This window comes from Pseudophryne corroboree, chromosome 7, assembly GCF_028390025.1.
Source record: "Pseudophryne corroboree isolate aPseCor3 chromosome 7, aPseCor3.hap2, whole genome shotgun sequence".
Taxonomy (NCBI): Eukaryota; Metazoa; Chordata; class Amphibia; order Anura; family Myobatrachidae; genus Pseudophryne; species Pseudophryne corroboree.
In genome coordinates this window covers 502,564,023-502,589,694 of record NC_086450.1, presented here as the reverse complement: position 1 = coordinate 502,589,694, position 25,672 = coordinate 502,564,023, and the positions used below count along the sequence as shown (strand labels likewise).

Sequence of the window (25,672 nt, the reverse complement as noted above, 5' to 3'; positions counted from 1 at the left end):
TGTGTAGTTCAATAACAGCCGGAGGTTCCCCATCCCTGCTCTAGGCAATTATTACAAGTAGTCATTAGTATAGGACCATACACCTAGTAACAAGAAATTACTGGGGAGGCTGGTGCAAGTGTTGATGGATGGTTGCATCTAATGATGCACTAAGTATGATTTCAGTGTCTACACATAAAGAAAGTTGGAGTCTTAGTCACTCTTTGCACATGCAGACGCATGGATGAACACCAGGTAAGGCTTGTAGCACCGGGTGTTATTCTGCAACTACTCTCTTGTGTCCTCCCAGAGAGGCATGGTACAGAGAATACACCAGCAATGAGGAACAACCCACCTCTCACATTTGGCTACATTTCTGTCTTCCACATTATTTTTAAAATACATGAATCCTGCTAACGTACAGCTCCATACACTCTTCCACTCCTGTGATGCTGAGTGCAGTAACAAAGGCTGACAGTGAGCCCCTTTAATGCTCTTTCATTGCAGCTGATAGGTGTACCCCAGCGCGTGTGACTTGAGAACATGGCAATTCGCGCCCCGGCAAAATTGGTGAGCGGGATACCTATCCTCAGATGCTTCGCAGAGAACTGGGAGAATGTTGAGGTTTTCCAGGCCCGAGAAGAGGATCTGCTGATAGACACCTACCCTAAATCCGGTGAGCCCAGGCCTCGTCTGCACCGAGTGTCATGTCCGTTAAAAATCAATTGAAGAGAAAATTCTTTTGAGCATGATATTATTCCCAGTGTTTTGAAAATTCAAACTGAAGTGTTAATATGCAGAACGTAATATCTTTTACAGGACGGAAGGCAATAAACTGCTTTTTTAATGGCTTGTAACGTATAAGAAAGAACTGGATAGCAGAGATATCTGCGTCAGTCCTTCATTTTCGACCACAAAAACAGCCCGCATAGGATTCAGTGGGGGCTGCTTTACAAGGCTAGCTCGGGGTCTACTAGCACCCTGTGCCAGAAATTTTGGAGCACCCCCCAGAGTGACAAATAACACACATTGGCCTCCAAAGGAAAAAAACAAAACAAAATGAAAAATAGATTTTGGCATCAGATTTGTATCACATGAAGCTATCACATGAAGCTGGATGCGGAGAAGGGGTGTGTGTGGGAGTGGGGGGGGGGGTCACTGTGTGATCAGTTATGCTTTCAGTAAATTCAGAACAGCAGCATGTGAGGCAGGGAAGGGCTAATGACAGGGGTAGGGAAGGTAGAATGGTCATTAATGATGCAGAATGGAGGGGCTCATTATGACACAGGGAGGAAGGGTTACGTATATTGATGAAGGAGCAGTGGATTGGGGAGAAGAAACAGGCTGTGATAATGCTGAGGATAGGGCGCGGGGGGGGGGGGGAGTGAGGGGTTTCATGAGGTAGACTGATGGGTGAAAAGAGGGAGGTAGAACGGAATAGGTGGATGCAAACTTAAATTCCTTTATTTATTTTTATTAAATAGCCCATTTATCAACTAGTGATAAAACTCATTGCGTATGATACATGGCGCTCCAGACAATCAGCTCCCACCTGTCATTTTTTCAAAAACGTGACAGGAGCTGAACACATGACAGTTGAGAGCTGATTTACTGGAGCACCATGTATCATACGCAACTCTTGGTCTCTAAACTAATCCCCTCTTGCGCTATATAAATAGTATGATATGGCTCAGAGTTCAATAAAAACAAATAGATGATTTCATATGTTCTGTATATTTTTTAATACATATAAATACATATATATAATAAACTAATAGACCGGTCAAAATAAAATCACTAACAAATATCTTGCCTAACTATAGGAGGTGGATCTATGATAAACTTCTGTGCACAGAATATATTGAAAAAAATAAATAAAAATCAGTCCATATATTGGATTAAAAAAGTAATTGACCAGCTGTGATTTGCACCCGTGTAGTAGTTAACAAATTTATGCGTTGTTATATATTGGATATCCTCAATCTGTTACCACTTAGCAAAGAAGATAATATTGTGCAAAAATAGCCGCTCCACACTGGAGCCTTACGTGTAGCCTGCACCAGTAGTTGTATCACGGGAAAGTCCAATGACATGAGAGACGGTCTCGGGCTGCGGGAACGGCGCTTTACTGGCGCCTGCTGTGCTGATAGTTTACCCGTCTTCCAGGCTCTATGAGTCCACGTCTCCAAGTGCCGTATTCTTTGAGGAAGCCCCCATAAGAGGAGCGAAACGCGTCAGAAGCAGACCACTGGACCCTTGTACCAGCTTATTTGCACCCCCACAATATACCTTCATCCAGCAGCATCATTTGTGGAGCAAACGGAGATCGGGGGAATACCACCGTGACTGAGGTGTCTGCATACGGCACTTGGAGACGTGGACTCATAGAGCCTGGAAGACGGGTAAACTATCAGCACAGCAGGCGCCAGTAAAGCGCCGTTCCCGCAGCCCGAGACCGTCTCTCATGTCATTGGACTTTCCCGTGATACAACTACTGGTGCAGGCTACACGTAAGGCTCCAGTGTGGAGCGGCTATTTTTGCACAATATTATCTTCTTTGCTAAGTGGTAACAGATTGAGGATATCCAATATATAACAACGCATAAATTTGTTAACTACTACACGGGTGCAAATCACAGCTGGTCAATTACTTTTTTAATCCAATATATGGACTGATTTTTATTTATTTTTTCAATATATTCTGTGCACAGAAGTTTATCATAGATCCACCTCCTATAGTTAGGCAAGATATTTGTTAGTGATTTTATTTTGACCGGTCTATTAGTATATATATATGTATTTATATGTATTAAAAAATATACAGAACATATGAAATCATCTATTTGTTTTTATTGAACTCTGAGCCATATCATACTATTTATATAGCGCAAGAGGGGATTAGTTTAGTGTCTTAGTGTTACCGGAGACTTTAAAGTGCCGGTTCTTTTTGACTTGTTTTACCCCAAGTCAAGCTCTCTCTTGCAGCTTGATTATACACTAATTGCAAAATAATTTGTATAGAAACTTCAATACCAGCAATTCAATCATCAGAATATGGTGATGATATATTAGCGCCTGGTTACATTTTTTGTATTGTTTCAGTGTGGGCAACTCTTGGTCTGTATGGAATGCCTCGTTGTGCCTAGTTCCCTGTCATCAGAATTAGGAACATTCCACCAACCCTTGATCTGTATGCAATGCCTCATTGTGCCTAGTTCCCCCTCATCAGAATTAGGAACATTCCGCCAACCCTTGATCTGTATGCAATGCCTCATTGTGCCTAGTTCCCCCTCATCAGAATTAGGAACATTCCACCAATTCTTGGTCTGTATGCAATGCCTCATTGTGCCTAGTTACCTCTCATCATAATTAGGAACATTCCGCCAACCCTTGATCTGTATGCAATTCCTCAATGTGCCTTGTTCCCCCTCATCAGAATTCCACTAACCCTTGATCTGTATGGAATGCCTCATTGTGCCTAGTTCCCTGTCATCAGAATTAGGAACATTCCACTAACTCTTGGTCTGTATGGAATGCCTCGTTGTGCCTAGTTCCCCCTCATCAGAATTAGAAACATTCCACCAACACTTGATCTGTATGCAATGCCTCATTGTGCCTAGTTCCCCCTCATCAGAATTAGGAACATTCCACCAACTCTTGGTTTGTATGCAATGCCTTGTTGTGCCTAGTTCCCCCTCATCAGAATTAGGAACATTCCACCAACTCTTGATCTGTATGCAATGCCTCGTTTTGACTAGTTCTCCCTCATCAGAATTAGGAACATTCCACCAACTCTTGGTTTGTATGCAATGCCTCATTGTGCCTAGTTCCCTGTCATCAGAATTAGGAACATTTCATCAACTCTTAGTCTGTATGGAATGCCTCGTTGTGCCTAGTTCCCTGTCATCAGAATTAGGAACATTCCACCAACTCTTGGACTGTTTGGACTGTATGGAATGCCTCGTTGTGCCTAGTTCCCTCTCATCAGAATTAGAAACATTCCACCAACCCTTGATCTGTATGCAATGCCTCGTTGTGCCTAGTTCCCCCTCATCAGAATTAGGAACTGTCAGGAATCGACTCACCACGGTGACATCTGTCCGCCGCTGCGGACTCCGTCCTGGGTCCCTGCGTTCATCTGTCGTCCGCGTCTCTGCCATCGGACGCCATCCTGGGCCTGGGAGCGCTCCTGTGATAGCGGGCGTGTAGCACGCCGCGTTCCCGCTAGGCCGCGGCATGGGCGCCGCCATGACAGCCTCCAGCAGTCAGCATACGGCGGCCAATCCGGTGCTTGGCCGCACCCACTTTTCCTCACTCCACCAATGACTGTGTAACAAGGGGTATATATGAAGCTGCAGGATCAGTCTGCAGGCATCCTGAACTTTGTGTCACTCCTGCGACTCATGTGTAAGGATCTGGTTCCTGTTTCCTCCGTGTACCTGGATACCTACCTGCTGTTCCGTGTTCCTGGCTATCTACTTAAGACTCTGTACTCCTGGTTACTTCTCACAGCTCCGTGGAACTACAAGCCCCAGCAATACCTGCTTCCATCTACAGGCTTCACACTCACCACCATCTCTGTGTGCTTCAGCCTAGCAGTAGAGACTGACTCCAGGTGTGTTCCATCTCTCCACCTGTGATGCAGCTTGCATGCTGCCAGTGCCTCATCACCTGCACTGTGGACATAGTCAGACTCCTGCCTCTGCTACCAGGGTTGCCATACAACACCATCTCTGCTGGTTCCATGTTTTAATCTGCTCTGGTTCCCATACCAGAATAATCTCTGCCAAGTTATCACTCATCTGTTATCATCACTACCGGTTATCATTTCATCAGTCACCATTCATTCTGTTACCATAGACTTTCAGCTGCCACGCTGTACAATTGACATTTGCATTTCCTACTGTTATTTTCTGCTGCCGTTTGTGAACCATCTGTCTAATAAATATCATTGCGCTCATGCGCAGAAACATAATCCAGCCTCCTCGTTTTCTCCCATCCACCTCCACTGACCCACTAGCGCCCCCTCCGGGGACACAGACAAAACCAAGTCTGACAGTAAGTTCAGGATCGATGGACTCGGACGGTGGACGGAGTGTGGGGTCAGAGGCCTTGCAAAATCTGGTCTCCCGTTTGGATGGTCAAGAGGCTGCGCAGCAGCAGATGTTCCAGTTCCTGCAAGGGATGTCCTCCCGGATAGATACACTACAGCAATCCCTGCCTAGTGTACACACTCCTACAGTTCCTGTTACTCCAGCACCTGCCAGTACTGTGAGTCCTTCTATGCCGGCTGCATCAGCTCCAGTGTCACGTCTGCACCTGCCCGTGCCAAGCAAGTATGATGGCAGCCCAAAGTTATGTCGCGGGTTTCTCAACCAATGTGAAATCCAGTTTGAATTGTTGTCACATAATTTCCCCACGTCAAGATCCAAGGTTGCCTACATCATCTCTCTACTTTCTGGATCTGCTTTGAGTTGGGTGTCTCCTCTGTGGGAACGTGCCGACCCTCTGATTAACAACTATGCAGAATTCGTGTCAACCTTCAGACGGATCTTTGACGAGCCTGGTCGTGCAACATCAGCTTCTGCCGACCTAATCCAACTTCGTCAAGGTACCCGTAGTATGGGACAATATGTCATCCAGTTCCAGACGTTGGCCGCAGAGATTCAGTGGAACAATCAAGCCCTGGTAGCAGCTTTCTGGCATGGACTCTCTGATCGGATCAAGGACGAACTGGCAACCCGCGATCTTCCTGTACAATTGTCCGATTTAATTTCCTTGTGCATCAAGTTGGACTCTCGCATCCGCGAACGCAATAATGAACGTGCTCGGAGTGAGCCACGCAGATCAAGGATGATACCTTCCGTACAGTTCCAGTCTCCACCTTCTGATGAGCCTATGCAAATAAATAGGTCCCGCCTAACTCCTGAGGAGCGGTCAAGAAGACTTCGTGAGAGACTATGTCTTTATTGTGCGGCTGCAGGTCACCAGATTAATTCCTGCACGGTGCGTTCGGGAAACGCCAGATCCTGACTTGTAAAGGAGGAGTCAAGTTGGGATCTTCTAGACAAGCTCCTTCTAATCAAGACCTTATCCTTCCTGTGACTTTAGAGACTTCAGTTGGGCTTCAGTCTGCATCAGCATTAGTGGACTGTGGAGCCGCAGGAAATTTCATCACCCAAGCTGCGGTAAATAAATTTTGCTTGCCTGTATGTGAACTTTCTTACCCAGTCTACATTACCGCCGTGGATGGTAGCCGAATCTCCAAGGGGAATATTTCTCACCAAACTGCACCAGTGGTTTTGGGAGTTGGGTTCCTACACTCAGAATTAATAAAGTTCTTAGTCATTCCTCAAGCCACCCAGGAGATCGTTTTGGGCATGCCCTGGCTCCAGCTACACAATCCACAGTTTGACTGGTCAACGTTACAACTTACTTCATGGGGTTCACATTGCCATCAGTCCTGTTTAGCCCAAGTTTGTCCAATCAAGTCTACTGAAGTAAAAACCCAGTCAAGTCTTCCTGCGGCTTATCAAGATTTCTCTGATGTCTTCAGTGAAAAAGCCGCGGATGTCCTGCCGCCCCATAGAGAATGGGATTGTCCCATCGATCTCCTTCCTGGCAAGAAGCCACCTAGGGGGCGTACCTACCCGTTATCTGTTCCCGAAACTGAAGCGATGAGCGACTACATCAGGGAGAATTTACAGAAGGGATTCATTCGTCCTTCATCATCACCCGCTGGTGCAGGCTTCTTCTTTGTTAAAAAGAAGGATGGAGGACTGCGTCCATGCATTGACTACCGGGGTCTCAATGACATTACCATTAAAAATAGTTATCCATTACCACTCATTACCGAATTATTTGACAGAGTTAAAGGAGCCCGCATCTTCACCAAGCTAGATCTCCGCGGTGCCTACAACCTCATCAGAATCCGGAGTGGTGACGAATGGAAGACAGCTTTTAACACTCGAGATGGTCATTACGAGTACCTGGTAATGCCATTCGGGTTGAGTAATGCCCCAGCAGTGTTCCAACACTTTGTGAACGAAATCTTCCGTGACGTTCTGTATAAATACCTCGTTGTTTATCTGGATGATATCCTCATCTTCTCCCAAGATCTTCCCTCTCATCGTCTACAAGTCCGTGAAGTCCTCCGACGTCTTCGTGAGAACCGGCTCTACGGTAAACTATCCAAGTGTACCTTTGAAGTTTCCTCTATACCCTTCCTGGGATATATAATTTCCGGATCGGATCTCCAGATGGACCCGACAAAGTTGGAAGCCATTGCCAATTGGTCCATTCCAAATTCTCTCAAGTCTATTCAGCGGTTCCTGGGATTTGCCAACTACTATAGGAAATTTATTCGGGGATTCTCCACTCTCATCGCTCCTATTACCAACTTAACTCGGAAAGGGGCAGACCATTCCAACTGGTCAGAAGAGGCTTTAGCGGCCTTCCAGAAAATCAAGCTGGCCTTTATGTCTGCTCCAGTTCTGTCCCAGCCAGATGTAAACAGACCGTTCGAGTTGGAGGTGGATGCCTCTACAGTTGGAGTTGGAGCTGTTCTCTCCCAGAAGGGAACTGATGGGAAAATCCACCCCTGTGGATTTTATTCTCGTAAATTCCTCCCTGCAGAAGCTAACTATTCCGTTGGAGATCAAGAACTACTGGCGATTAAGCTGGCCCTCGAGGAATGGAGGTATCTCCTGGAAGGGGCCAAACATCCGTTCAACATCTACACGGATCATAAAAATCTGCTATATTTAAAGGCAGCCCAGTGCCTTAATCCTCGCCAGTCCAGGTGGGCTATGTTTTTCTCACGTTTTAACTTTAAGCTTCATTTCCGCCCAGGTTCGCAGAATGTTAAAGCTGACGCCTTATCCCGATCTATGGAATCCGTAGAGGAAACGTCTGACTCAGTTCCACATTCCATCCTGAGTCCAGTGGTATTTGCTGCATCTCAAGTCTCCCCAGCTCCTCCTCCTGGTAAGACTTTTGTTTCCCCAGAACTCCGTCCCAAGTTGCTGTCTTGGGCCCATCAATCCAAGTTCACTGGTCATCCCGGTGTTCTGAAAACCTTCAAGTTCCTCTCTGAGACATACTGGTGGCCAAAGATGAAAGCTGACATCAAGGATTTCGTGGCATCCTGTCCTAAGTGTGTGCAGCACAAGACTCCTCGTCAGTCTCCAGCAGGTCAGTTACAACCATTGTCTGTTCCTAGTCGCCCTTGGTCACACCTGTCCATGGACTTTATCTCCGACCTTCCTCCTTCTCAAGGATACAATACCATCTGGGTTGTAGTGGACAGATTTACCAAGATGGCCCATTTTGTTCCTCTCCAGGGTCTCCCTTCTGCCCCAAAACTCGCCCAAATCTTCCTACGGGAGATTTTCCGCTTACATGGTCTACCCTCAGAAATAATATCCGACCGAGGTGTACAGTTTGTAGCGAGGTTTTGGAGGGCTCTCTGTTCTGCCATGCAGGTTAAACTGAAGTTCTCGTCATCTTACCACCCTCAGACGAATGGGCAGACAGAGAGGGTAAATCAAGAACTAGAGACATTTTTAAGGTTGTATGTTTCATCTTCTCAGGATGACTGGTTTGATCTGCTCCCATGGGCCGAGTTTGCCCACAACTTCCGCTACCACACTGCTACTGAGACAACTCCATTCTTTGCAGTGTATGGGCAACATCCTCGTGTTCCAGATTTCCAAGAACTCCCTCACATGGATGTTCCTGCTGCCACTACTGCCCTGAGTCAGTTTTCTTCAATCTGGAGGAAGATTCACACTTCTCTCAAAAAGGCCTCCAGCCGGTATAAATACTTTGCTGATCGCAAAAGACGTGCAGTTCCTAGCCTGAAACCTGGGGACAAGGTTTGGCTGTCTACCCGGAACCTCCGTCTTAGGGTCCCGTCTATGAAATTTGCACCACGTTTCATTGGTCCCTTTCCTGTCGAAAGAGTCATCAACCCTGTGGCCTACAAGCTGAAGTTACCACCTTCTCTGCGAATACCTAATGCTTTTCATGTTTCTCTCCTCAGACCTTTAGTCCTGAATCGTTTCCAAAGAGCTCTTCCAGTTGGTCCCAAAGTTCGAACTCAGCGGGGCGTGGAGTTCGAGATTGGCAAGATTCTGGATTCCCGTTGCCGGTATGGACGTCTTCAATACCTTGTCGATTGGTCCGGTTATGGCCCAGAGGAGAGAAGTTGGGTAAATTCGTTGGATGTCCATGCTCCAAGGTTGGTCCGTGTCTTCCATAACACTCATCCTTCCAAGCCACGTGGGTGTTCGGTGCCCACCCTTAAAGGGGGGGGTACTGTCAGGAATCGACTCACCACGGTGACATCTGTCCGCCGCTGCGGACTCCGTCCTGGGTCCCTGCGTTCATCTGTCGTCCGCGTCTCTGCCATCGGACGCCATCCTGGGCCTGGGAGCGCTCCTGTGATAGCGGGCGTGTAGCACGCCGCGTTCCCGCTAGGCCGCGGCATGGGCGCCGCCATGACAGCCTCCAGCAGTCAGCATACGGCGGCCAATCCGGTGCTTGGCCGCACCCACTTTTCCTCACTCCACCAATGACTGTGTAACAAGGGGTATATATGAAGCTGCAGGATCAGTCTGCAGGCATCCTGAACTTTGTGTCACTCCTGCGACTCATGTGTAAGGATCTGGTTCCTGTTTCCTCCGTGTACCTGGATACCTACCTGCTGTTCCGTGTTCCTGGCTATCTACTTAAGACTCTGTACTCCTGGTTACTTCTCACAGCTCCGTGGAACTACAAGCCCCAGCAATACCTGCTTCCATCTACAGGCTTCACACTCACCACCATCTCTGTGTGCTTCAGCCTAGCAGTAGAGACTGACTCCAGGTGTGTTCCATCTCTCCACCTGTGATGCAGCTTGCATGCTGCCAGTGCTTCATCACCTGCACTGTGGACATAGTCAGACTCCTGCCTCTGCTACCAGGTTTGCCATACAACACCATCTCTGCTGGTTCCATGTTTTAATCTGCTCTGGTTCCCATACCAGAATATTCTCTGCCAAGTTATCACTCATCTGTTATCATCACTACCGGTTATCATTTCATCAGTCACCATTCATTCTGTTACCATAGACTTTCAGCTGCCACGCTGTACAATTGACATTTGCATTTCCTACTGTTATTTTCTGCTGCCGTTTTGTGAACCATCTGTCTAATAAATATCATTGCGCTCATGCGCAGAAACATAATCCAGCCTCCTCGTTTTCTCCCATCCACCTCCACTGACCCACTAGCGCCCCCTCCGGGGACACAGACAAAACCAAGTCTGACAGGAACATTCCACCAACACTTGATCTGTATGCAATGCCTCATTGTGCCTAGTTCCCCCTCATCAGAATTTGGAACATTCCACCAACTCTTGGATGGTATGCAATGTCTTGTTGTGCCTAGTTCCCTGTCATCAGAATAAGGAACATTCCACCAACTCTTGATCTGTATGCAATGCCTCGTTGTGCCTAGTTCTCCCTCATCAGAATTAGGAACATTCCAACTCTTGATCTGTATGCAATGTCTCGTTGTGCCTAGTTCCCCCTCATCAGAATTAGGAACATTCCACCAACTCTTGGTCTGTATGCAATGCCTTGTTGTACCTAGTTCCCCCTCATCAGAATTAGGAACATTCCACCAACTCTTGGTCTGTATGCAATGCCTTGTTGTGCCTAGTTCCCTGTCATCAGAATTAGGAACATTCCACCAGGCCTCGGTCGCAGCTGCCTTGAGGGCAATAAATGTCATATGGCAGAACATAGAGCAACAAAAATAAACCACAAGATTGAAAAATGTAAGTTATTAATTAACATAAATACAGAAAATATTCAATACTTTGAAGAAACTGATTCAGGATGTAATTTAAAAAAAAAGAATATTTCCACATTTTAATATTTTTTTCACATGTACTCACAAGTGGAATAAAGTAGTGGACATAGTTTTTAGAACTTTTCCTTTTAACCAACATTTTGACTGATCTGCAATACAGTCATGAAGACATCATGGTCGCCCACTCTGGGAAGGGGCCGTCAGGTCAGTGAGGCGGATGGGCATGGCATGGCAGAAGTGGGCGGGGCGGGGGCGTGATGTCGCACACATCATCATGGTCCCATCCTTGCTATACAATGGCGTGCTAACCAACGGGGATGGGGAGAAGATGACACAAGAGATATCATGTTGCCTGGACTGCCCACTTCTCTTGGGAAACTGGGTAGCTTTGTGCAGGTGCAAGGGTGGTCCAGGAAAATTGCCTAGTCTTCCAGCATCCGGCAGTGCCACCCGAGATTTACACCATCTGCAAGTAGGTAAGTATATGGGACAATTCACTCCCTACTGTTGATATGGATATAATACAGTGGGGACTTCAGAGTCCATATAAAAGGACAAGGCTATGAGGCAACTGTTTTTATACAGATCAAAGAAATGCAAGGTGACATGTTGTAGCCATAATAAGTTACAGCAGGGGCTGCATTATTACGTATAATGCACAAGTTTTCCTAATGAGCACATAAGTGATGACATCATAACTCACTGTTTATAGACATATTGTGTACACAAGTTTATACACAAGATCACTGACGGTCAGCGGAGTCTGCTGTTCTGTAGAAGCACATAGTAAATAAAAATGACTGCGTGTCATCTCTCAGGTACCACCTGGGTGAGTGAGATTGTGGATCTGATTCTGTGCGGTGGAGACACAGAGAAAACGAGGAGAGGAGCCATCCATGAACGGGTTCCCTTCCTGGAGTATGCAGTTCCCAATATGCCTACAGGTAAATATAACACAATACTGCAGAACACAATAAAACATTATTTATACCAATTTCACACCAAAATGCCGGATCCGACCGGATTATTGCACACTGGTTCAACCCGATTCACAGCTGTTCAGATCCCTCTCACATTGCACCTTGGACCTAGGCCTTCTCCATTCACACTGAACTCGGGTCTGCTCTGCATTAGGAATGGCCATTGACCATCGATAGTTGCCAAACATTGATGGCTAACTACAGATGGTCAATGGTTTTGCCATTGATGACAGAGAGCCAATGGTTCCCTGCCATCAACGGCTGGGTATATCCAAATATATATATTGTTCTGGCACAGAGCTTAGCTCCGCCCCTGGATCCCACTAAGCCCCACCCCTGTTTTTTTATTAGCCCACAGCTTGGCCAGCACCTACCAGCAGTGGCCATCGAGTGGTGCAAACCATTGATGGTTCACCATAGATGGTTTAAGTGCCATTGAAGGTTATCACTGATGGTGCCATCGGTGGCAACCATTGATGTGCAGTCCACTAATGGCCATCCCTACTCTGCATGACACGCACAGACACTCCCTTCGGGTGGGCCTCTGCGTACACAGTCAGTCATCAGCTTTAAAGCATAACCCGGGTCGCACCTTTCAGACCGCATTGTATCTGGGTTGGTCCCAGGTTTGACCTTGGTTGCAACCAGGGTCAAAGTTTCAGGACACCTAACCCAGGTTGACCCTTTCACACTAAACCAGGACACGGGTTGCCCTGGCAACCTCCCGGGTCAGAAGCTTGGGGTGAAAGCGGTATGAGTAGCACTTTATGTTTTTGCAGTGAAAAACTGTAGTTAAACCTAAAAACTAATTTCTGAAAAAGGACACAGTTTCTCAGACAGTGACTGATGATATTGGACAAAAAGCTGAAATAGTAAAGCAGGGCACATTTGTAATTTCTCTTCAGCTTGCAGTGATTTTACAGGCCGTGCCCCCTGTGCATGGGCTCAAAAAGCTGTACCGAGCATTTTTGTTACCTAGCACACTGTGGGCCATTCACTCAGACACATCATCAAATCGGCAGTATCTAGGTCGACAATGTTTAGGTTGACCACTATAGGTCGACAGTCATTAGGTCAACAGGGATGGAAGGTCGACAGGATTTCTAGGTCGACATGTGCTAGGTTGACAGGTCAAAAGGTCGACATGAGGTTTTTTGGGGGTGTAGTTTTCTCCGTACAGTGACCGGGAACCCCAGTTAGTGCACCGTGTCCCCTCGCATGGCTCGCTTCGCTCGGCACAGATTACCGTTCCAATCGTAGTCCACGTGGATCGTTAAGTATGAAAAAGTTCAAAAAAAGAAAAAAAAGGTGAAAAACTCATGTCGACCTTTTGACCTGTCGACCTAGCACATGTCGACCTAGAAACACTGTCGACCTTCCATCACTGTCGACCTAGTGAATGTCGACCTATAGTGGTCGACCTAAACATTGTCGACCTAGACAGTGTCGACCTTCAGACCGGATCCCTCAGACTCAGCCTTCAGCACTTGGCTAAGGTAATTCAAGATTGAGAAGCTCCACCATCCTAAGTACATATGTCTACTTTTTAGCAAAGGGATGGAAAAAATATTATACTTTACAGTTTTAAAAAGTGTAAATGCTTCAGTTATTCCATGCATATTTCTAAAACTAATCACAGAATACTTTAATTGTAGTTTTACCTTTGAAACTGGTGTTTATGGGGAACTCTGCCTCTTACCCCATTACTGTACTAGAAGTAAGGTCTATTTATTCTTTTATTTGTACTTATGGTCATATACTTTCCCTCAGGGACTGAACTCCTTAATGCACTGGAGTCTCGCCGACTGATCAAATCGCACTTACCTGTAGATCTACTTCCGAAGAGTTTTTTGGGAAAAAACTGCAAGGTACCGACCAGAGGTCCTTACATACAGTACCCTGGAGCCTTTCTCTCTTGCTCAGTAGTTTGGTCTGTCTCTTAGGCTGTGGAACAGAGTTTATATTGTGTTGATGTAGAGACTGTCCTACATCTTCTAGAGCCTCATCTTCTATATTATATGTGTCAGGCATCTTGTAGAGGTTGTCCTCTCACACTTACAGTATTGTACAGATTGGTGTTTTTGCTGGACAACATGCTTTCTCACTCATGATATAGCTCTGAGTCTGTCAGTCTTCATGTAGAGCCTAGCATATCTTCCATACAGGTCTACCATCCATGCTATAGCTCTGGGTCAGTCAGTCTTCATGTAGAGCCTAGCATATCTTCCATACAGCTCTACCATCCATGCTATAGCTCTGGGTCAGTCAGTTTTCATGTAGAGCCTAGCATACCTTCCTTACTGGTCTACCATCCATGCTATAGCTCTGGGTCAGTCAGTTTTCATGTAGAGCCTAGCATACCTTCCTTACTGGTCTACCATCCATGCTATAGCTCTGGGTCAGTCAGTTTTCATGTAGAGCCTAGCATACCTTCCTTACTGGTCTACCATCCATGCTATAGCTCTGAGTCTGTCAGTCTTCATGTAGAGCCTAGCATATCTTCCTTACTGGTCTACCATCCATGCTATAGCTCTGAGTCTGTCAGTCTTCATTTAGAGACTAGCATATCTTCCATACAGGTCTACCATCCATGCTATAGCTCTGGGTCAGTCAGTTTTCATGTACAGCCTAGCATACCTTCCTTACTGGTCTACCATCCATGCTATAGCTCTGAGTCTGTCAGTCTTCATTTAGAGACTAGCATATATTCCTTACTGGTCTACCATCCATGCTATAGCTATGCGTCTGTCAGTCATCATGTAGAGACTAGCATATCTTCCTTACTGGTCTATCATTTATGTTACAGCTCTGATTTTTATTGATTATTATGTAGAGTCTAGGATAGCTTCCACACTGGTCTACTATCCATGCTAAAGCTCAGATTCTATTAATCTTTATGTATACCTTGCATATCTTCTATACTTTTCTACCATACATGCTGTAGAACTTTGCTGCAGAGCCAGGTCTAGCTTTGTTGCTTTACAGATAAGAATGTCTATCTTGGTCTAAGGACTAGTCTTTCCCTTACTCTAGAACCTGGTTTAAATTATGCTGTAAAGCTTTGGATACATGCTAGTCTATCTTTCATGGTACAGAGCTAGCTCTAACCCTCTTTGAAGTCTTTTTTTTACATGTCCGTATATAATTATTTACTCTTTGGCCAACTTCAGTCTGATGTCAGTTTCCTCCACTCCACTAAATCTGTCCTCAGTAAAGTCAATAATAATATTTTTGATGACAAATCTAAGGTCCATTACTCTTCACTCATCCTACTTGGCCTCTCTGCTGTCTGAAACTGTGGACCACCTTTTCCTCCTCCAAATTCATAGGTCTTTTGGTTTCTGTGACACCATCATCTCTTGGCTGACTTCCTACCTCTGTAACCATTCTTTCTGTCACTTCTAATGACTCCACCTCTCCCACAGATATCGATCTTTTGATGTCACTCGGCGCTACTGTATGTTCTTGTCCCTTACTTTTCTCCCTTTTTTTACTTCTTCCATTTTTATTCAGCTCTTTGGCTTCCATTACCATCTTCATGCTGTTAATACTCAGATCTACCTCTCCACCCCTATCCCTTTCTCCTTCCTCAGCTGTTTCTTTATTTCCTCCTTGATTCGCAGTGCTTTCTTATACTTAACATGTCTAAGACTGAGCACATCATATTTCCATCCTCCCGAGTCTCATTTCATCCCTCCATTTCACTATCCGTTGATAACATCATCACCTCGTCTGTCCCTCAAGTCCAGTCTCCTAAGTTGTCCTTGAGTCAGTTCTCTGCTTAAACATCACATACAGGCCTCTCCCTTTCTAGTAATATCCACCTTTACAATATGTCTAGAACTTTTTTTACCCTGGAAGCTATGAGGACTCTCCTCCACTCATTGGTAATCTCTTGACTGGATGATTGTAACCTCCTTCTATCTAGCCTTCCCGACTCCTGCCTCTCTCTACTCCACTCCATCATTCTCTCCACCACTCTGCATTTGCCTCCCCTCTCTGCCAGACTCTACAAAGGCTCCCCTTCCCCAACAAAGTCAAATTCAAACTCCTCACTCTCACCTCTGAAGCCGTCACCCAATCTTCTTCTCTACATCTTACTCTACATGCACACTTGTCACCTGCACTCTGCCAACTACCACTGGCTCTATTCCCAACGGATCACCTCTTCCCACTCCAGCCACCAGAATTTTGCACATACTGCTCCTCACCACTGGAACTCACTCACTTTTCCTATCAGACTCTCTACCTCTCTCCAAAATTCAAACATGCTCTCAAAACCTATTTATTATCTAAAACCTCCCAGTTGTACTCCGAACCCGCCCCTTTTGTCCTTTTACACCCCTGTGTCACTGATCTCTGTCTGCCCTTCCCCTATAGATTGTAAGCTGTCATGTGCAGGGCCCTCTTCCCTCATATACTCTTCCTTTCCTCATTTATACTGTCATCTCCTCCCCCTTGCTCACAGTGGCCCTGAACCTGTCCGTTCGGCCCATCAGCTAGGTTCAGCCAGTGCTGATTATGTTGTTAATCTGACTGTATATGCACAATTGCTGGTTAATGTTTGAACTTGTTTGTATTGTAACATTCTGCACTTTATATCCTGCTACATTCTTGCTGTATATGCACTATGTGATATAAGGTGCAAGACCCTTTGTGGTATCCCATAAATAAAGGTAAATTATAATAATGAACAATCCTCCAGCCCTTACCAACTTCTAACATTTGATAACTCTAATCTCATGCAACAAATAATTCTAAACAGATTTGGCTTTGGAATTATTTTTGCAAAAATAAAGACAACAGCAGCCGCCGTACAATGAAATATAAATATACCTTACACAGCAGTAACCTGAAGAAGTCATTGTCTGTATGAGAATAGCAGTCTGTTACATCATTTGTTGAGGCATTTCAGTCCAGTCCTCTTTATACCATTGCTCCAGTTCATTAAAGTTTTAAGGTCCAGCCACACAGAGCCGTCTTAACAGCAGTGTAGGCCCCTGGGCACAGCAATGCACTGGGGCCCCTACCCAACCATCAGCAGTAGGGGTGGGGGGTGCTATCAGTGGCAGCTTTGATGTCCCGTGAGGGGTAGGGGTGTTCTGTCTTTCGCTCAGCCTTTAGGACCAGGAGCAATAATTTCTGTTAATTGCTCCTTTACTGCACAGATGGGGCGGGAGAGAGAACACTAAACTGTAGAAGGGGACATTGTGCTGAATGAAGGGGCCCTGGTACATGACTTCCAGGGTGTTAAATACACAGGGGAGGGGTGGATAGTGGAGTGGGTTTAATATTCATCATCTTCCGGGGGTCAGGGCAGCTTGCTTTACTGCTGATATCTCCAGTTGCTGGAAATAGATTTCTTAGCTTTAATGGGATAAAAAAAACGAGAGTTCCTCCTTTCAGCAGGTACTGGGGACTTGGGGCTCATAGTTCAGGAGCCAGAGCAATCCACCAACAAAAATGTAAAACTGCACATTAGGCGTGTGGAGCTAGAGCAGGGACCAGTTGCTTGAAGGCTGATATCTCTGGTTCTGGGCATAGTAGAGGCAAGCTGCCAGTGTCCACTGAAAGGGGAGAGTCACAGCTTTTGGAGTATACCCTTAGAAAAACTCTAAGTCAGACAGAACCCAAGATATCTGGCTGGGAAGAACAATTAACAGGCTTGGATGGGGACCTCTGCTTTGAAGTCGGATATCTCTGGTTCCCTAGGGCCGATTTTCAAAAATCTGGTACCCCTGGAAAGAGGGGACCCTCAGCTATCAGCCTAGAGCCTTTTTACTCCTGGGGCCCTTGGGCAAGAGCCCATTTAGCCCATACGAAAAGACAGCCCTGCAGCCACAGCATCTCCATGGGTTGAGGTCTGGACTTTGACTTGTTCATCCCAAAACCTTCTTTCTTTTCTTTTTCAGTCATTCAGGTGTAAATTTGCAGGTGTGCTTAGTGCCATTGTCTTTGACCCAATTGTACCCCAAATTATATGCCCCTCTGACAGAGCTCTGTAGGTCCATGGCTGCAACTCTTGTGGTCTTTGCAACCACCTGCAGCATATACACAGTCTGATCTTTGGGTTGACCTTTGGAAGTGAGTTTGCTGTGACACACAATCTTAGGAAGATGTACAACTGTATTTAATGTTCTCTAATTTTGTAAGAATACTTCTCATTGTCAGGACCTTCAAGAGCGGCCACGGGCTCGGGTTCTGAGGGATAAAGAGGAATCGCTGCGCCTTGTGGAACTCTAAGTAATATTAAAGTAGAATATGTATAGAAAAAAACTCTGTATATACTGTATATAGATATATTGTCTCCTTATTAATGACCACGAGGCTTGCTTTAATAAAAATACGTTAACTTAAATAATATGCTTACATAAATAGTAATATACATTTATCATAAATCTAGATATAGAAATATTTAAAACAATTTATTTCTATTATATGACCATGTTGTTAATACCGAGCTTGCGTCAAACTTCAGCTTGCGGTTAGATGAAAAGAGACATTTGTATCCACTCACTGCCACATGGCGGATAATGTTGCCAGTATGCAGCTACAAAGCAAGTAAAAATACTCCCCCTTCCCCCTTCCCTTGGCACAATTGCTCCTCCTGTCCTTTCCCCTTTCTGCTTTGCCGTTATAAACCTGAATGCACCAGGCTGAGCTGACAAAGGTTCTGTGCTTCTCTAGAGCTGATGGCATATCCTGATCATTGTTACTCATGACCTCCAGAAGAGGGGGATTTTCATTTTCACAGGACTATAGGTTCTGTTCACTGAGAGAGCATCATCATACGTCGATTGTCCTCTCACCGCAGATCATATACGTGGCCCGGAACCCTAAGGATGTGTTCATATCATATTATCACTTTTATCGGATGGCCACTGTACACCCAGAGCCGGGGACGTTTGAGGAATTTCTAGATGAATTTATAAAGGGCACAGGTGTGTATGTACAATATGTATATTATGTGGTGATCGCACAGACCATTGGGAACACGCCATGGAGCATAACCTCTCATCTACACCTCTCTACAAAGCTTCAAACGGGCTCTCAAGACCCATTTCTTCACCAAACCCAGCCAATTCTCATCCTAACCCTCTGTCCCACACTCACTGTCTACCCCATCTGTGTCACCCCTGTCTGTCTGCCCCTCCCCTGCAAAATGTAAGCTCTCACGCGCAGGGCCCTCATCTGCTTTTGTTTCTCATAGACTATCTTCTACTCCTTACTCCCTACACTGGCAGCTAACCCTCGGTTTCTGGCAACAAGAGGTCTATTTTGGAGATGAGCGGGTTCGGTTTTACTCGGATTTACACGGTTCTCAAAACGGCATCTTATTGGCTCATAAATGTCACGTGTTTTGGATAGCCAATAAGAAAAATCCAGAAAACCAAACTTTACCCGAGTAAGGGCCTAATTCAGCAAGGATCGCAAATCAGCAAAATTAGCAAACAAAAGCGTAAAAACGCAAATTCTGCAACTTAAATAAACAGAAAAAAACCTAATTTATGAGACTTAGCAAAAACTGCGTATGCACTACGAAAAGTAGGCGTGTAGGGGGTGTACTAAAGGGCTGGACTCGCAAAAACTATGATCAGGGGTGTGTTGCGGGGCGTGTTGTGGGCGTATGCTGATGGTCGTGGGCGGTGCATTCGCAATTTTTACAATAGATCGCACATTTCTGATGTGCAGTTTCTGAGTGACTACAGGTCTACCTTAAAAATTGCACAAGCTGACCTCAGTTGTAGACTGCATGTATACTGCAATCAGGGGCGGATTGGGAACAAAAAGTGGCTCTGGAAAAATTTGTACTAGTGGCCCCACATGGGCAGCACCAGAGGTGTAAGGTCTAGCCATGGGCCATGGCAGCAGCACCCTCCCCCCAAGACTTTCCAGATAGTGGGCATGTCCAGCATCAAGGGGGAAGTTAAAAAGAAATAAAATTAAATATTAGAGCACATTATATGATACACCTTCAGAATTTAGGAAACTATATCATTCTTTAGAAAGATATACTTTCTTGCTTATTACACCAACCGTATCCCAATCACTATTCACTCAATCTTATATGTCAGCCAAGCAGGCAGACAGAGCATACACTAGCTCATAGGTTCTCAAACTCGGTCCTCAGGACCCCACACAGTGCATGTTTTGCAGGTAACCCAGCAGGTGCACAGGTGTATTAATTACTCACTGACACATTTTTAAAGGTCCACATGTGGAGCTCATTATTTCAATTGTGATTCTGTGAGGAGACCTGCAAAACATGCACTGTGTGGGGTCCTGAGGACCGAGTTTGAGAACCTGTGCACTAGATCATCTGCAATCACAGGCTAAGTGGCAAAGTCATTTTCATATATGCAAATTGTTTGGCATCTTATTCATTATGTCTATAAATAGGACCACATGTCCTCAAACAAAACAGGCCCCACGGTTGCGTCGGCCCACCGGGAATCTTCCCTGTGAACCCTATGGACAATCCGCCTCTGACTGCAATCATTGCTTCATTACACCCCGCTGAAGAAGCTTACACCTCAGACCACAAATCACTTCATTCAGCTGCATTGAAACTTCTAAACATGTAAGGGAGCTTTAAACTGTGTAACACAGGTTTCTTTATAAAATATAGGTTAGGAACCTAATTGTTTTTACACTTACTAACAATCGAGGTTTGACAACCACACTATTTTTTAAAAGCAAACGTTAATTAACATTTCCAAGCATTTTGTTTTGTAGGATCTGCTTAATGGGGGGTCATTACGAGTTAGCCGCCGCCTACTGGGAGTGAATCTTAGCTTATCAAAATTGCGAACGAAAGGTTCTCAAAATTGCAAATAGAAATTTCTTTGCAGTTTCTGAGTAGCTCGAGACTTACTCTGCCAGTGCGATCAGTTCAGTGCTTGTCGTTCCTGGTTTGACGTCACAAACACACCCAGCGTTCGCCCAGACACTCCTCCGTTTCTCCAGCCACTCCCGCGTTTTTCCCAGAAACGGTAGCGTTTTTTCACACACTCCCATAAAACGGCCAGTTTCCGCCCAGAAACACCCACTTCCTGTCAATCACATTACGATCACCAGAACGAAGAAAAAACCTCGTAATGCCGTGAGTAAAATACCAATCTTTATAGCAAATTTACTTGGCGCAGTCGCAGTGCGAACATTGCGCATGCGCAATAAGCGGAAAATCGCTGCGATGCGAAAAAAAATTACCGAGCGAACAACTCGGAATGACCACCAATGTCTTTTAGCTTCCTAATAGTTTTTTTATGCTTTTTAAGGTACCAACACGTTTTTTTGTGAACAAAACATACCCACATACATTTGGTTATTTTTTTTATTTTATTTTTATATCGCTACACACACAAACATATGTTCAAGAACAGCAACACCATTTTTTTTTTTGGGCCGGGAAAGTAGGTAGAGCAATATTTGAGGTTAAAACACTTGTTAGCAAAAAATGCAACATCAGAAACATGTAAGTAAAAATTGCGTACATTTGTAATATGTATACGCAAAAATTGCGATTATTAGGATGGTTTTCGCAATATTTGCACATTTCACAAGGCCACCTTCTTTTTGTTCAATTAAATTAGTGTTGCAGTTTTTCCGTTTGGGCGTGCTTTCGCAAATTTTGCTTTAGCTCGCAATTTTTGCTAATTTGTAATTTTTGCAATCCTTACTGAATTTGCCCCTAAATCCGAACCCGCTCATCTCTAGTTTATTTTAGTGTCATGTCCACTGATGCAGCAATAATAATATACCCTGTACTTGCCTTTACGTTGTCTTGTAGTGTAAGTCACTGTTTTCTTGTTTTGCTCATTTGTTTATGTACTTTGTTAGGCGCTGTGGAACCCTTGTGGCGCCATATAAATAAGGGATAATAATAATAATAATAATTATTATTATTATTATTATTATTATTATTATAAGCGTGTGGATAAATAAACATGAATGGCTTTCTGGCCAAACATAATTCCCATTAATAATGAATGCCCTAATGACCGATATCCTTGTCCGTGTGTTTGCAGTGTGTTATGGGTCATGGAGCGACCACGTGAAGAGCTGGTGGAAAATCAGGCACCAGAGGAATGTCCTCTACCTCTTTTATGAGGACTTATTAGAGGTGAGGCACTTGTCTGAGAGGCTGACGCTTCAAACAGGTTTCGCTATGTGGGGACACATTGGAAGTCACTACCATTTGTTTAAACCAAAGTGCGGTAGACTGTATGCTCCCAGGGGCAGAATCCTCTTTACCCTCCGCAGTGAAAAGAGTGGTGTGAGAAAATGCCGCACCCTTACCGGCCCCCAATAATGTGAGAATAAGTGATAGAGGGGCACATTTATCATTAAATAGTTTTTTTGTCTGGAACAAACCATGCTGCCATGCAAGGGGAGCAGATACATGTATATTGTTTCTGTGCAGGGTAAATACTGGCTGCTTTTGCATGTAGCCCACAAATAATAGACAGCTTTATTTTTACACTGCACTTTAGATCTCAGTTTGAACATACCCCATGTGTCTGCACGTTACATCTGCCCCACCTGCAGTGCAGCATGGTTTTTCCCACTTGCTTGTTTATTGCTTTACTTACATACATGAATAAGGCTCTATGTACATACAAAATTGTCTTAGAGAGATGCTGGGCAGCGACTGGGAGGTGGGACGCAGAGCTGGTCCTTCTAATGGTCATGTTATGGAAGTGTCACGGCCGTGTCACTGAAGTATTTGTGTTTTCCATCATTCCCATTTCAGGACATAATCAGATGGAAAATCTACAGCAGCCATAGGACTTGTGCAGGTATCAATTGATGATGGTGTCTAACAACGCACCAAGCGTGACTTCTGCGTCCATAGATGCCCAAAGTGGGCGTCTCAGTCCATGTATACTCATAGGCATGGATGTGTTCCAGGCAAGGGCTTTGTAATGGCATTTGCATAAAGTCATAGTTCGGCAAATGCCAATAGGCGTAGACAGATGGCGCTGCGTCCAAGTTAGAGCCAGGCCCATTATATCCTAACCTCTCCCTTCCCGAGAAGATTGCTGCACGTGTATATTATTTTTATTTATTTATTTACAGTTTCTTATATAGCGCAGCAAATTCCGTCGTGCGTCACAATTGGACACAATGATAAGACAAAACTGGATAATAACAAACAGTCAGAGGTAGGAGGGCCCTGCTCGCAAGCTTACAATCTATAGGGAAATAGGCATTGATACACAAGGATAGGTGCTATCTATTGCATATTTGTCCACCGGATTGCTAGGTTCTAGGTGGGCTGCATGATACCACATCACAGCAATGATGAACCATGTATGTATTTCTTGGTGGAAAATGGCCATGGTGCTGGGAAATCCCCCCACAATAGGATCCTAAATTTGTGTGTAAGTTAAGGCTTCTGAATTATTATCTCCTTTTATTGTTGTTTGAGATTGTACCGTACTCTGTGTGTATTCTTTAAAATATTACTAATAATCTTTGTAACACTTTTTGTAACTAAAGCACTGAAGTATTTTTGGAATAAAAATTTAAAATTATAGTTTGGATTTGTGCTTCTTAAGACCCAAGGCCTTTTGTGGCCCACGTTACCGATTTTTCTAAGTATCGTAGTGTATTAGCAGGTAAAAGCAAAAGCGTACCTTTTTAACCAGATTATATCTGGTTTAAGCTTATCTGGAGAAGCGACCGACATTTGGTCATGGACCTGCCGGATGCTTCTCCAGACAAGCCAATCTGAGAATCACCGCCTGTGACGTGCGGGTCACTTTGGAGACAGGGGGTTATGCAAACACATTCTCTGGCACCAGCGAAAGTCGTACTTAGCGTTGAGCGCAAGGTACGCTTTTGCTTTTACCAGCAAACACACTGCAATACTTAAAAAAATCGGTAACGTGGGCCACACGCATCCTTGGGTCTTAAGAAGCACAAAATCAGAACTAGAATTAATTTTTTATTCCAAGAATACTTCAGAGCTTTAGTTACAAAAAGTGTTAAAAAGATTATTTTAAGAATACACACATAGTATGGTACAATCACAAATAAAAATAAAAGGATATAATAATTCATAAGCCTAAACTTACACACAAATTTAGGATCCTGTTGTGGGGGGATTTCACAGGTGAAGAGATAGGGTGCATTCCCAGCATACGATAGACGATTTTCCCCAAGAAATTAAATAAATACATGTACAGTATATGAGCGGTTAGAAGGGACAGGTCGCTTCCTCACCTCTCTATCATTCTCTCGCTACAGGACCCAAAGCGGGAGATCAGGAAAGTGATGAAGTTCGTAGAGAAGGATCTGTCGGAAGATGTTCTGGATAAAATCCACCAGCAGACGACTTTTACAGCTATGAAAGAGAATAAAATGGTCAATTACTCTGACATACCCACCGCAATCATGGACCACACCGTCTCACCCTTCATGAGGAAAGGTACAGCCTGTTACCTCCAGCATGGTCACATGGTCTTCATAGCCACGCTGATTGCGCTGAGGACAATAATGAACCAGATTATATCTGATATATTAACAAAAGCCATGCAAATATCTGAAGAACATTTATGCTTTGAAGCATATTATAATTGGTGTATTGTTATTATACACGTGAGTAGATATTATAGCCTTCAGATTCTTCATCACAGTTTTCTGTGTCCTCAGGAACCTGTGGTGACTGGAAGAACCAACTCACAGTGTCTCAAAATGAAATTTTCGATGAATATTATAAGAAAGAGATGTCTGACACTGACCTGACCTTCCGCTTCTAGGCATCCATCCTATCTCTGCCCGCATTAAATGCAACATTTGCTCACTTTGAACAGATTAATTTGGGGAAATGTGATATGGACTTGGCCACATTGGCAGCTGACCCTTTCTCCATCATACTAGCATACTACTAACATTACACTAACATACTACTAGCATACTAGTGGCATTCTACTAACATACTACTAGCATACTACTAACATAATACTAGCATACTACTAACATACTACTAACATTTTACTAGCATACTACTAACATTCTTCTAACATAATACTAGCATTCTACTAGCATACTACTAACATGCTACTAGCATACTATTACCATGCTAATAGCATACTACTAACATAATACTAATATACTAAAAACATGCTACTAACATACTATTAATATACTACAAGCATGCTACTAGCATACTATTAATATACAAGCATGCTATAAGCATACTATTAATATACTACTAGCATAATACTAACATACTATTAGCATACTACTAATATACAAGTATAACATTCTACTAGCATACTACTACTATACTACTAGCATATTAATAAAATACTACTAGCATACTGCTAACATACTACTAGCATACTACTAACATACTACTAGCATGCTTCTACCATGCAACTAATATACTACTAGCATACTACTAATATACTACCAATATTCTACTAATATACTACTAGCTGTAGCAATAAAAACAGTGCGCTCCTGAGGAACCATGGGGGTGTTTAGCTTTAAGCCAATGGAAGTCATGTATTTGGAGGATTAACAAAGTGTGTCTTACCTGCTTGTTGATTTCAGTGTATTTCTCCCCTACAGCCTGGCACAGCTGAAGGCATGCGACTGATCAAAAGAGCTCAGTCACATCTGTGGGGAACTTCCTTATGAAGGCAAAGTAGGAGTGCCATTTGCCTGTCGGTCTGGGAGAAGGAGGAGGAGCCTAGGGCATATAAGGTCTCCCTGGGCCATTTGTCTGTATGACTGACACCGGAAAAGCTGGCCGGTGACTAGGGAGTAGATCTCTGTTAGTAAGTGATAGGGCGTGAATATTTACTGTGTAATGGTTACTGGTCTGCGGTCATCCTGATGAAATAA

The 25,672-nt window shown here is 44.4% G+C and overlaps 1 protein-coding gene across 1 annotated transcript; it reads left to right on the top strand.

Annotated features, from left to right (window-relative positions):
• Nucleotides 1-497: 497 nt before the first annotated feature.
• On the top strand, nucleotides 498-25,672 carry LOC134945798 (sulfotransferase 1A1-like). The gene is made up of 7 exons (XM_063935304.1): nucleotides 498-655; nucleotides 11,654-11,779; nucleotides 13,586-13,683; nucleotides 18,630-18,756; nucleotides 21,844-21,938; nucleotides 24,068-24,248; nucleotides 24,473-25,672. Exons 1-7 carry the CDS (start codon nucleotides 523-525, stop codon nucleotides 24,577-24,579), a joined length of 867 nt encoding a protein of 288 aa, XP_063791374.1. The 5' UTR covers nucleotides 498-522; the 3' UTR covers nucleotides 24,580-25,672.